This window comes from Sinocyclocheilus anshuiensis, unplaced genomic scaffold (genome assembly GCF_001515605.1).
Source record: "Sinocyclocheilus anshuiensis isolate Anshui unplaced genomic scaffold, SAMN03320099.WGS_v1.1 scaffold870, whole genome shotgun sequence".
Lineage (NCBI taxonomy): Eukaryota > Metazoa > Chordata > Actinopteri > Cypriniformes > Cyprinidae > Sinocyclocheilus > Sinocyclocheilus anshuiensis.
Genome location: NW_015540842.1, coordinates 1,195,276 through 1,209,142, shown reverse-complemented (window position 1 = coordinate 1,209,142; position 13,867 = coordinate 1,195,276). Strand labels below are relative to the sequence as shown.

At 39.7% G+C, this 13,867-nt stretch overlaps 1 protein-coding gene and 1 pseudogene across 1 annotated transcript; one reads left to right on the top strand and one right to left on the bottom strand.

Moving 5' to 3' along the window:
- Nucleotides 1-294: 294 nt before the first annotated feature.
- Nucleotides 295-2,209, top strand: LOC107687539 (frizzled-8-like; annotated as a pseudogene).
- A 4,165-nt stretch (nucleotides 2,210-6,374) lies between these two features.
- LOC107687538 (gap junction delta-4 protein-like) lies at nucleotides 6,375-9,186 on the bottom strand. Its single transcript, XM_016484914.1, has 2 exons — nucleotides 9,174-9,186; nucleotides 6,375-7,579 (listed from the first exon to the last, which is right to left on the bottom strand). Exons 1-2 carry the CDS (start codon nucleotides 9,184-9,186, stop codon nucleotides 6,375-6,377), a joined length of 1,218 nt encoding a protein of 405 aa, XP_016340400.1.
- Between the last annotated feature and the right edge of the window lie 4,681 nt (nucleotides 9,187-13,867).

Genomic DNA, 13,867 nt, shown 5'->3' with positions numbered 1-13,867 from the left:
GCGATCTATAGACTTTTCATAATACACACTGCTAGTAAACAAAGACGTCAAATAACATAAAGCCACGCATTAGAGATTCAATACACACGCTACTTGTATTTATAACATTTGTTCGATCTGCCTCCTTCAGGCACAAACTTGTTTCTTTGATCTAATTTGTGTTCCCTTTCGAAAACAACGTTCTGCAATTGTACACCTTGAGCAAACGTGATTGACACGCCTGGGCGACCCGCCCTCGCCGCTTTGTGATTGGCGGTCGGCGCATGGGGGGCGTGTCCGCTTGGCTGTCTTTTATACTCAGTGCGTCCTACTCCACGGCACTGATTTGTATGAGAAAGGCTGTCGAGAACGGAACGAATGTAGAAAACGCGTTTACACCGGGAGTGTTTTTGTTAACGGAGAAGTTTAGACTAGTTTAAACGCGGCTTTATATTGGAACGAATCGCTGGAGCGGGAACAAGGAGAGGAAATAGCTACGAGACGCTTGCATTTATTCCCTCAGCCATTTTGCCTGCACCCGGCCGAGGGCTATTTATTCTCGGTATGCAACCCAACCGCGAGTCCGTGCCAAACAAGTGAAGCGGAGATGGGTCTGCTTTTCAAGATCTGAACTGAACTGTTTCCAGCGCTGCATTGCTTGTGTTGACAGGAGGGGAGAAAAGAATGGAGTGCTACCTGTTGGGGCTTTACCTGTTCCTCGCGCTCGCCCTGCTGCCCCGGTCGAGCGGCACCACGGCCAAGGAGATCACCTGTCAGGAGATAGCCGTTCCTCTGTGCAAGGGCATCGGCTACAACTACACCTACATGCCCAACCAGTTCAACCACGACACGCAGGACGAAGCCGGCTTGGAGGTGCACCAGTTCTGGCCTCTGGTGGAGATCCAGTGCTCCCCGGATCTCAAGTTCTTCCTGTGCAGCATGTACACCCCCATATGCCTGGAGGACTATAAGAAACCCCTGCCGCCGTGCCGGAGCGTGTGCGAGAGAGCCAAGGCGGGCTGCGCCCCGCTCATGCGGCAGTACGGCTTCCCTTGGCCGGACCGCATGAGGTGCGATTTGCTGCCCGTTCAGGGCGCGCCAGACACGCTGTGCATGGACTACAACCGATCCGTCTCCACCACGGTGTCGCCGGTGCTGTCCAAACCCACCAACTACCCCAGCAAAGCCTTCAATCCGCACAAAAAGAAAAGCGGGCGAACGGGTGTTGGACCCAAAGCGAGTAAGCCCTGCGAGCCGGGCTGCCAGTGTCGCGCGCCGATGGTGGCGTTGAACAAGACATGGAGCGCTTTAAATACCCCGAGCGCCCGATTATTTTCCTCTCGGCGTGTTATATGTTTGTGTCGATCGGCTACATTGTGCGATTAATTGCCGGGCACGAAAAAGTGGCGTGTAACCGGGAGTACGACGTCGAGCACATCCACTACGAGACCACCGGCCCCGCGTTGTGCACCGTTGTGTTTTTGTTGATCTACTTCTTCGGGATGGCCAGCTCGATATGGTGGGTCATCCTCTCGCTCACCTGGTTCCTCGCGGCGGGCATGAAGTGGGGCAACGAGGCCATCGCGGGCTACTCGCGGTCGGGGGCGCGGGGGTCTCTTAGTCTTTTCATTCGTTTGCATACAAATTAACTTGTTGATGGTTTCTATTAGCGGACGAACTGGGTGAAACAATGCAGCGAAGCAGAAACAATTACGTTGCGCAAATTCCATTCTATTGATATGGACATGACATGCAATCAGTCATTCTTAAGGAGAGTTTGGGCATTACATTGTTCCTAGTGGAGTAACACATGTCCCCAACTTGCAGCATTTCGTGTTGTTGGAAGACAAGTTTTGAATTGTCTGAACAATCAAAGATGGTTTCAATAAGCCTTAATGTTTCAGTGCCCTATTATTGTTATTGTTGTTATTATATACGGGTTGTTGTTCCTTTTTGCGAAATGTATTTATACAAACTTGTAAATGGTGTATAAAAGATGATTTATAAGATTATTGTAAATTTGTATATAGTGTAGATGCCACATGCAAAGCAAATATGACTTTTATTTTGACAATAAAAACTTTTTGATGAATCTGAATTTCTCCTAAGTGCTGCTTTAATGCTGAGGAAGCTTCTGGTAATGAGTGCCCCGCATCGGCTCATTGTGGTCATTCCCATTGAAGATGCTTTTGTGGGTTCTGTTCAGAGAAACTCTTTTAGCTATATCTGAGGCCTAATTAGAGACAAGGGCCTTGTGTTGGAGAATCTCCATAATTGTTGAACCCTTCACGTGCTTGCTACTTAATTTAGTAAAAGAGGGCTGGGGAATGGGGTTTAAATGCAGGAAACGGGTCCTTTTCATCTGGGGAAACTTTGATCTTTCTTTTAAAGTCTAGAATAAAGGTGGCATGCAGATAAAACCTTTAGACTGATGCGCCAAGTTTTTTAATGTCTAATTTGAGACCGTTGTCCTTTGATCGACGTTATAGACATCTTTTGAAGCTCGGGGCCCCAGCCATGTTTTGTTAGAGAAAACCTGTGACAGTTTTATTTATTTATTTATTTTTTTAACACTATCAAAACGTCCTTTTTGAATTTCAGCTGTATTAATAGTAGTTACACTCCTAGAGATGGTGAATGAAAACCTACAGGTGGTCCCTTACGTAACCCACAGAGCCTTTCCGTGAAACTCCAATGGAGACTCTTAGACAAAGAATGACATTGAAATTGTTGCAGAATGGTTAGTTTTGTGTCATATTACATGTCAGTTATTTTTTTGTAATCTAACTTGGAATGTCCTGTTGCAATATTTCTGTGTTTTTTAGCAAATGTAAAATAGCCTGCATACAACTATGTATTAGTATTTTTAGCCAAAGGACACCAGAGTGCTTATGTGTGATAGATTCCAATACAATAGGTTTAAACATTCCAGAAGGATATTATATTTTTAAATGAGTTGTCACACTTTTCCATTTTCCAACGTGCTGTGGTATTTCCATCTATACCTTTACACAAACAAAACATTTAGGTGGATTCATGCTACTTTGAAAGGGAATGCAACCTAATAATAATGGAAAATGTAAAGTCATTCATAATAATAATAATAAGGCATGTCATTTAAAACAATTACGTTTTTTAATTATACAATTTTTAGAGCGTATTCCTATTAAACTTCTGACAACAATAACTACTTTTTTTTTTTTTTGCTGTACTGTGTCTCCACCTTGCGGTCAATATAAAGAATTACAGTTATGTTTACCAAGCTTAACTTGCAGGATTTTACCATCTTTCATCAATAGCTGCACATGATCAGATATTTTCTTAAGTTGTTTCCACTTACCAATTAGTTGGTAACTGTAATTAAGTAGCTGCAGATATGTAACATTCTACACAGATGAGAGCAATAGGCAGGGACATTAAGTGAATTGCGTGTGGATACATTTGTATGAGAAAGTGTGGAAATGTTTGTTAAAATTGTTTCCTGGTTCACAAATAAACGTGGGTTTGCGGGAAGCTTGCTTTCTTCAGAAACTAAATCTTGTGTATTGTATTAGGCTATAAACAAGGTTATTGACAGAACATTCAATTGCCATAAAATTGACAGTCGTAAATACCGTAAGAGTCAACCATAAGAAAGTGTTGAAAAAGTTTAAAGCATACAAATAACATTTTGAAATATTTAGTCCTCTCATTTTTTGTTTACTGAGGTGAGCTAATAGTAATTAAGTCATGATTATTCAAATCTATAGAAGTATAATATTTGTTATTAAATTCGCTTCACAGTAAAAACCACTGGGCGACATGTTGTCTACGAGAAGCCGTATTTCTCAAAAAAGTGTGTTGTGCTCAGAAAGCAAAACCAGTAGCAATGCAATTTCCGCTCGTTTTTGCCTTATTAGAGAAAAGTTCAAACGAAATAGGTCATCTTTAAAATTGTTATCTGACATGCAAAATACATTTCTATAAGATGAATCAACAAAAGCCTAATCGATTAATCGCAAATCACTGTGATTTGTTTTTACTCAACAGTGCCGAGAAAAATAACAGATACCACGTGACACGCCGTCCACGTGCCTCTTTGAGCTGCGGTCAGGACAATAAATCACACCTGAATAAGTCTGAGATTCTTAACTATATATATATATATATATATATATATGGGAGTTAAAATAATATTATTATTATTTAGCTTAAGTGTTACCGGACCAATTAAAGATAACTTCCGGGGCGCTAGATTACGCCCATTTTACGAGCCCTGCCACAATGCAATTGACCATTTCAATAAAGATTCATTGAAGCCAGAGGAGTGCAGTATCAACTCCTGCCAGCAGAGAGCACTGAGTCTCAGTGAGAGCAGTAACAGTGAAAGCTGCACATGTGACAGGTACGTTTGCAGGCTCCATGATTTCAAAACATCTCTTATTTTAATATTAGATCTCACCTTAGACCTTACATATGTGACATCAAGAACAAACTGATTGTGCAATGTTCAAATACAGCTTTCAGTTGTTTTCCTCTTTTGAAAATACATTGTGCACTGAAATGCATTACTGTGGTGACAATATAATGATAAACATTATTAAAAATCAAAATCACACGCACTGTCTAATTTTGTAGCCATTAGAGAACAATTCTCACACCCAAAAAGAAATGGCATGATAACTGTCAAACTGTAACTTTGTTGTAGTCTTTATAAACACTGTTAGCCTTCCTGGGGTGTGTTTCCCAAAAGCAACTATGGTCGCAAATTCTGTCATTAGGCTACCAGTTAGTTCAGTGGAACTTGCCACCATAGTTAGCTAACGATGCTTTTGGGAAATGCACCCCTAGTTGGTAAATTTTAGAATGTGTACATTTACAGTTAAGTTTTAGTATTACAGTAGGCCTACATATACATACAAACAGTATATTTACAGAAACGTATAACATTCTGAGTGTCCTGAAGAAGTGTCAGAGACAGTTGAAATAACATATATGCAAAAGTAATTGCATTTATTGCACATTGATGCAGTAGTGAAGAATTGTCTATCTTCAGACTTGAGTTTGGTGCATATCTGTCCACTGGAGGGCATGATTTGTCCGTTTTTAATAGGATGTTCATATGGTAGGTTTTCCCAACCCTGTTTCTGGTGGCATACGAACAGTACACATTTTTCTAATCAAAAACACCTGAGTCGACTGACTCGACTCATCAGCACATTACTAGAGTCTCCAAGTAATATGTTACTTTGTGGTCACATGATCTTACATGAGTGAGATCCAGTTATCATTTTGGAAATGGTTCTTTTCCATTTGAAATCCAGCTGTCATCACAATTGAAATGAAATGAAATTTAAGTGAAATTGAATGCGTTGCATTTTGAGATACAGGAGTTCATGCAGTCTGTCCTTTCTTTAATAGTCACCAGTTTAAAGTTGTGAAATATTAATAATATTTCTCTGCCCTTTTAAGGGGGAGTGTGATTTGGTCAGGTAATACAATTTCAAACAATGCCAAAGAGTCACTGACTTGCAAACCATTTGACATCAGACTAATAATCCCTAGCATCTAGCAGCAAAAGAAAAGACAAAAACTACAACTACAAATCATCATGAGTGATGTATAAGGAAAATCCATAAATAGTAAATCCCAGAAGTCCCTGGTGTGTTTAATAAGACACATGTCTGACACTGTGAGGACAGGAGGGCTGCAGTCTAGGTGACTGTCCAAAGCTAACATGTCTAATCGTTTACATGTTGCGGCTGGCTTCTGAGAGTCTGAAAGGCGCGCATCGTCTTGCTCTCGTGTTACACCAGATTATGGAGCTCTATTTTAAGTTTTGTTCAAAAGCTCCAAACCAAACCCTAGCGGGTCCTTGAAATAGTGTTACAAGCTACCTCCACAAATACAAAAGCAGCCTGGGTGGGCAGTAATTGCTTTATGATGAGGTCCAGTTGACTGACAATCGACAGTTCTTGAGTTTTTTCAGCCTGGAGGATTTTGGAGGAACTTTAAAGCACCTTCGTACCCTAAGGGTTGTTCTTGTTTGGTGGCCGCCCTTGTTGAAGCAGAAAGTATGTCAGTCTTAGCTTAACCTCAGAGACCCTGGGTGGTTGCAACAGACCTGTTTTTAGAAAGGCCTTCGGTGTCCCTTGATTGTCGCAGGGGCAAGGCAGGTCAAGGCCCGTCTGGCTTGTGAAAGAAAGACAGAATGCGCTAACACAAACATGAGAGGCAGGTGGATGCTGATGGGCGTAGCTGATCCAAGGGTTGGCATGTATCCATGACGTTGACATCTAATGATACCTCTCATTTCACCTTGTTTCTCCAACCAATCTATTCCAATCAAGTCACTCTGTTTCAGTCAAGTCCCAATCAACTCGCAATGCTTCAAAATTAAACATCTGGAGAGACAATCAAACCCATTCCGACCTCTTTTCTTGTCCATCTCCATTGCAAGTTGGTACGTCCTCACCGGTGGTAATTTCTACCAGAGTATATTGTCCTGCTCTTCTAGTGCACACTGCTGTTGCCCCCGAGACATCAATTGCACCTTGAGGAGCTAGTTTGTCCCTTCGTGGAGGTGGTGGAGGTTTGAGACGACTGCGTTTGCTAACTCGGACGGATCTAGGAGTCCCCAAAGGCTCACTGGGGTACAGTGCCACTTCACTGCCCTCTTTTACCATCCCTTCTTCTTGGGTGGGTTGGTAGCTGCTGCTGTCGTCATTGTTGTTGGAACCAGGCATTCCAGCAATTGTAGGCATTCCTGCAAGAGGTGAAGGTTGTGGAGGGTCATCGTCCAAAAGAACGGAAGCAGCTTCATTGCCACTTGAGTTTCTGGTCCCTCTTTTGCGGAACCCTCCCGGTCCCATCACATCTTGAGTCGGCTGGATACTGGTGTCCACACCTTGATTCCCGTTCCCTGACAAGTAATACTGCTCCTCTGCGTACATCCTCTCTACTAGCATCTCTCCTTTGCTTTTTTGCCTCATGGAGCGCTTGATGGCACAGATTAGGTCGCACACGTTTAGCAGCAAGGACAAAGCGGCTGCCCCCAACATAAAGTTCAGCATGATGGTTTTCTCAGTGGGCCTAGAGATGTAGCAGTCCACCATTGTTGTGCAAGGTGGCTGCTGACACATGAAGCGTTTGGGGATGTGGAAGCCAAACAAGTAATAATGTGCAGCTCCAAATCCAGCTTCTACAAATATCTGCAGCAACAGATGCAAGATGTAGGCTCCTGTGAAGCACTGCATCCGCCCTTTCTCAGCCTTCACGACAGTCTTACAAAGAGATGCTTTCCTGAACGATTCTTGATGGATCTTATAGATGGAGTCTGCATTTATGGACTCGGAAGTCCCGCTGTCAGCAGGTAGACCAGAACTCACTTTGTGGATCACATAGATGACAAACATCGCATAGGGAAGGCAAAGGGTGGTGAGCTGCACCAGCCAGAATCGGACAAGGGAAAGAGGGGCAAACATGTCGTAGCACACGTTGGCACAACCAGGCTGAATGGTGTTACACACAAATCTTTCCTGCTCATCCTGGAAGAGGGGATAACCAGCAAACGGCAAGACCAGGATTCTAAGGAATACCACCAGGACGAGCCATGCTTTCCCTAAGGAGCAAAAGCACACAGTTCTTTGTCAGTTTAACTTATCATTTATAATGTTCCTTTAAAATTGGTCTGGAAATTGACTTAATGTTGGCAAGTTTGACAGACTGATCTTAGATATTACTTTAATGACAACATATAAGATATGGACCAATGTTGAGTATCTGTAGCAGAGCATTGGTAGGATCATATCAGCTTTACACTTGATATTCAGTGGATATTGTCCTCGATGTTATGACTTTGCCTAAACTTTTCTTTTTTTTTTTTTTCTTTTTTTTACTATATTACTTCTACTATAAAGGCATTTTGTCTCTTAATACTAATTTTTTATATAAAAATAAGTTCTAGAAATAAATGATAGAATATTTATACAAGCAAATCACAACCCGATCTCACGGCAGTTCACGCATATTTTATGAGGTGGCTAATTTGTACAAATTCGTGTGACCTCACTCGTACGAATTTGTACAATTTGTGAAAAATCGGATGTATTTTGCAAGGTGGTAAATTCATAGGAATTCATATGAATGACCACCCCAACCCCGCCCCTAAACCTCCCCTTCACAGAAATCATACAAAATTTGTGAGGTCATACGAATTCGTACGAATTAGCAACCTTGTAAAATACGTACAAATTGGTTGAGATAGTGTTGGCAAATCATGCTGGATTATATTCTTTTACATTATACATTACCTGTGAAAACTGGTGGATAACGTTTGTCCACATGCAATATACAGTGATACAGTGGCCCCCAAAAAATAGTTGGACAGTTCAGAATGTACAAATGTCATTGCATTAGATACAAGATAAATAACTAAGGAAAAATAAGTGGCATCTGCCAACGAATTAGCCATTTTTTAAATGAAGGAACTGGTCTAAATGTGATTTTTAGTGGATGAACTCAGTTTACATGGGTATCTTTGCAGAGTAACCAGATGTAGTTTAACACATTTATAGCAACATCCACTCACGTTTACTAACCAGCAAGTGTCCAAATACATTTCATCTTAATTTTTCAACAGTATATCTATTGTTTTATTACTTAAAATCGAACAGACATTTATGTGAATGTTTACCATGTACAAATGTGCTACCCTTAAAACAAATGTTTTGAAAATCTAATACAATGACATTTAGACATTGAAGGTTTACACAAAAGTGCCCAAATACTTTCTGGAGCTCCTGTATGAATTTGTATTAAAATACCAAAACCGTGCATATACCTATGAGGGTGATGTTGTGGTTCAATGTTATGAAGATAATTTCAGATGCAGTCTGTTTAGCCATGCCAACAGATTTAGGCCTCCAAACCCAAGATATCCCACTGGTCCACTCACAGCCCACTTGATTCCACACAAGAACAAATATTTTACAGTCTGTATTAAACTCAGTCCAAGTGAGCATTAAAAATAAGCCCTATTTACAAGCACTCAAATTTCCAGCCAGGTCCTACACACCAGGTCGAGTGAAATCCACAACGGCAAGACTCACACGTATCCACCAACTTGACTTCCCATCTTACCTCTGCCCTGACAACAACTGTTCCCAGACAACAGAAGACGAGAGATGTGAGCTCCATTGTGAGGCTATTCTTACCCACCAAAGGCATGTCGGCACGCAGGCCTTGCTGTGATATTTGGGCTCTGTTTGTCCTTACAGGAGAATAACTCGCTGGATCAGGATTCAAATAACCGTATTAAATTCTCATGTCTGATGGAGAGCATTTCAATGACAGTTCAATGTCAGTCGCATGAGGTCTTGGATGGCAGAAACCTTAGGAAAGACTTTTCGTGTTGACGTAAATTTCATTTATTTGAACCTTTTAGGCTACTGAAGACTTTTGCATATTTGTGTCTAAGTTTTTTGTTGGGTGCTGAGGTCATGCAGCAAATTAATGCAACTTTTCATATGAATTCGACAAGGACATTTTTGGTTGGCTTCTGTTAGAGATGCGCTAGGTGGTTCTAATATTATTACATTATTAAAAAGAATCCCCTCTTTAGCTCTGTCCTTGAGGTGTTTGGCGTGACTGAATGCCATGGGATCAGAGGAGATCATAGTGGAATCTCTAGAAGCTTTTAGCCCTGTCTAAATGACCTCTGAATGAGGGACATCTGGACAAAGGGTTTGAAGGACTTGCGTTCTAATGAATGGGTATGCAAACTGTATTGGCAGCTGCTTGGGTAGTGAACACTTACTGTAAAACTTTTTTGACACATTAAGTGAGAGGGAAATTGTGGTGGACCTAAATTAAGTCTGTAAGTTAGAGAATTATTTTGCAATCACACGATAATGTATTCGTTAACGAAATATTTGCAAAAATAAAGGCTACTTTGCGTCAGACACTCTGCTTAGATATTATTATTAATCTGTCTTGGATAGTCACGTAGGGAAATTAGTTGTTATTTTGGAACGTGTTTATGAGATTGATTACACTAGGAGTACAGCAAATTGCATCCTGCGTTTTAAAGCGAGTAGGCGAACAACAGTTTAATTGTAGGCCTGCATTGAAGAGACAATGCAAATCATACAGCATTTGCAAGTCTAACAAAATGTGTTCTTTTCAACACAAATGCATTTCCCACATTTGTGGTGATTGACAATTTAGAACAGATACTGTATGTCCCAGATGACATATTACAGTCTAAAATATTGCAATAATTATATCTTTTTCACCTCTGTATCTCTGTAATTGGATTAGCAGGCCAGCTCTGTTAGATAAAGACAATTTTAAGGTAACTAGCAGCGGCGTAGTTCACCAGGGACACATTTAGAGGTGCAAAGCCAAAGACTTAGGATGGAAACGCATGGGCCATATGCTCTCGGTTCAGAATGACTTGCTGTTAAAGTTGGTCTATTTTTGAACATGTCATTGAACTATTTATTTCATAAAATGAGGTGCAGTGCAACTTCTGGCTGAATTTGTTGGGTCAAGTAAAATGCATCAAACCTTTCCAGCTCCAACATTCCATATCTTAAAACAATGAACAGTAGATGTGATTTTATACACAGTATTTATATAAAAAAAAAAAAGTCTCTTAATTTATAAATGGCTATTCTCTTGATAATACTTATGAGACCAAATTTAGTTGTTGCCAAGGGTCCAAAGTGCGCAAATATCTATTCTCTCTATCAGTGGTTTCTAGTTGAAATAAGTCTAAAAATTATGGTAAATTATGTCCTCCAACATTGACCCCCATTCCATGCAATTTGCCAAAAATCAACACTTTGAGAAACACTAAAGTGTTGGGTAAAAAAGCAGAAAACCTTTACTGTAACTTGTCAAACACTAAAATGTGAAATACCTAAGAACCTCTGAAAATTAAAGCTAAAGTTTACTAAAAATTGAGACTCATTTGCTGAATCACCTCAGGAAAGTTGACCGTTTCTTCATCTATTTTAGTTACACAGTCCAAAAAAAAAAAAAAATGATCAAAGGTTGTTTTTCGGCTGTATTGCAATATTCCAGATTTTCAAATAGTTGTATCTCAGCCAAATATTGTCCTATCCTAACAAACCATACATCAATGGAAAGCTTATTTATTCAGCTTGTATAAATCTCAATAATAATAAAAAAAAGACCCTTATGACTGGTTTTGTGGTCCAGGGTCACAATTACTAGACTGTGGCAGCACTGGAAATAATTGTGAGAAATCCATTTCACCCATGCAAGGGTTTGAGAAAATGAGAATGTAAAAATAGCAATACATACTACAAATGACAAATACTATTAGATACTATTCATACTAACTTATAGTAATTTGCACCTCTGAGTGCAAATAATCACTACATTCATGCATTCATTCATTCATATGTGCAGCTAAGTTTGAAAATGAAAATATGTGGGTCAAATCGACCCCTTTAAAAAAAAAAAAAACGGAATTATTACATTTTTCACGTTTTACACTTTTCAGTCTCTGAAAAGCATCAATAGAGGTTTTCCGTTTTAACATCTTAATTGATTTTCATAGTGTCAACTTTTGGCACAAAAACACAAAAAGCTAACACAAAAGCTGTAACTTTTTTTTTAAGAGCATAAGGGGTTCAGCAGAAATTGACTAAACTAAACTAAAAACTACATAAAAATCCTACCCCCAAAAATATGACCCAGTCCTCCCTATACATCTTATATAATGTGATCAGACTCATTAAAAACACATTAGATCAGTTTTTATTGCAACTTTTAAAAGTTTATTCTTGTGGCGGTTTCTAAACATTGCTTTTGAACTGGGAGCATCAGTTCAAATCATAGTTCGAGAACAAAATAAACTGCATGCGACCATTGTAGCCTCCAGATCCTGGGTGGACGGCCGCAGGCGACTGGGTTCACTTAGTTAAACAGAAAGTAGAATCAAATAAGATCATACATAGGAGATAGGATTCAGCTTTTGGCACACACTGAAAACATACTGAAGAAGGGTTTGACCTTTGGAACAGAAACAAATGACAACAACAATGTATTATTCATAATAACAGGCATACAACCAGTGACCGAACATAAAATTAAAAAGTCACAACTTACAGCAGTTTTCTTTCTTTTTTCACAGGAAACCACTTATAGTATAAATGTTCTGAAAGATTTGAATTTGTAATTTCCTAGACATTGCAATGAAAATGAGAAAGATTCCAAGCAACAGACAGAAAGAGCAAGAGAGAGGTATTAAATAAGAAACAAAGACTCTATGCAGAGGTAGAGTTCAGTGCACACGGCTAAAACTCGCCACTCGCCTGCCTACTGCCTCCTATCAGGACTCGAGTTTACAACACCGCCTTCAGATCCAATGCTGGGCCGCATCCTCACATGCTCACAGAAAAGAAATAGAATAGTACAATCTTCAAGTCTTTCGATTCACGATTCCATTTGCCTCCCCAAAGACACTTTTCTCGAACGTTATCCCTGATTTCAAACAGTTTCCAACACTCTTAAAATGTGAAATGGGAGTCTAAAGCGCCACCAAAAAAAAAAAAAAACCCTCCTTGAGAAGTACTTTGGTCAGTCTTCCTTCATCTTAAGGAAATAAGCTAAAACAGACATCTGGGTTCACTGCCTTAGTTACACGTTTTGTCTAGTATCATGTCTCTGACAAAACGTAATCTAAACACGAGTACGAGTGATTCTCACGAAACCTGCCAAGAACATGTCTAGGTCATATTTCACCACAAAATTAAAATAAATTAAACATGATATATTGCATGAATAAGATAATTAAGCCCACAAAACATGATGACAATACAATCTTATCATCCTAAAATAGGCTTAATTTTCTTCTTGCAAAATATCATTTTTGCTTTTGATTTTGCAGGAAATATTGAACCTTTGTATGTCCAGTCGGATATGTTAGCATCGCATAGCCTACTTACTGTATTGTATACAAATTACACAAAGTGTGCACTATATTTAGATTCAACTATTTTTTTTTTTTTAAAGGGGTCATAGGATGCCCATTTTCCACAAGTTGATATGATTCTTTAGGGTCTTAATGAAAAGTCTGTAACAGTTACCTTTCTTACCCTGTCAAAAACAGCTCTTTTTAGAGCACGCAGTTTTGTAGCATTTTTCTTTAAATGTTAATGAGCTCTGCTGACCCCGCCCCTCTCTTCCCAGCTGCTCTCTGAGGGACTGTTTACTTTAGCCGCATTCATCGTGAAACTTGCTAATTAACACATTGTTAGGAAAGGCGATTTGCAAAGAGTCATTAAAAAACCTTACACTCACTTCTTCTGTAGGTGAAGCTAGATCACGAATGATTTGCGTGAACATAGACGCATGTATGTAGATCGGGGGCACATTTCCTTCAGAAACAAACGTAATCCACTGCGTCTTCAGCGGCTCAGATGTCGGGAGTAAATGACGACTGCTATGTTCATTATTACATCCAACAACAGGCCTGTTTTTGTGATGTCACACAGACAGGCATCTGAGATCAGCTCGATTTAAAAAAGGGGTAAAGATTTGAGCAGATTAAACAAAAACCACTAGGTGGATTTTTATCATTATAGGGTGGTTGTGTACACACACTGCCAACACACATTTCAGTTCAAACAACTCGTAAAAGTGCATGTAGCATCATATGACCCCTTTAAGTAAAAATGTTAAGACGCTTTTGGGCATTGGAGATAAAATACCTTGAAAGATGTAAGAATAAACACATACTGCTTGAAAATAATGGCCATTTTGATGTCATCTGAAGCAATTACTAAGGGGAAAAAAAAGCTGTTTTCATTGCTGCTAAAATGAAAAAAAAACAAGCTATTGCAGAATTACATTCATGTCAACAAAATGTTGTTAA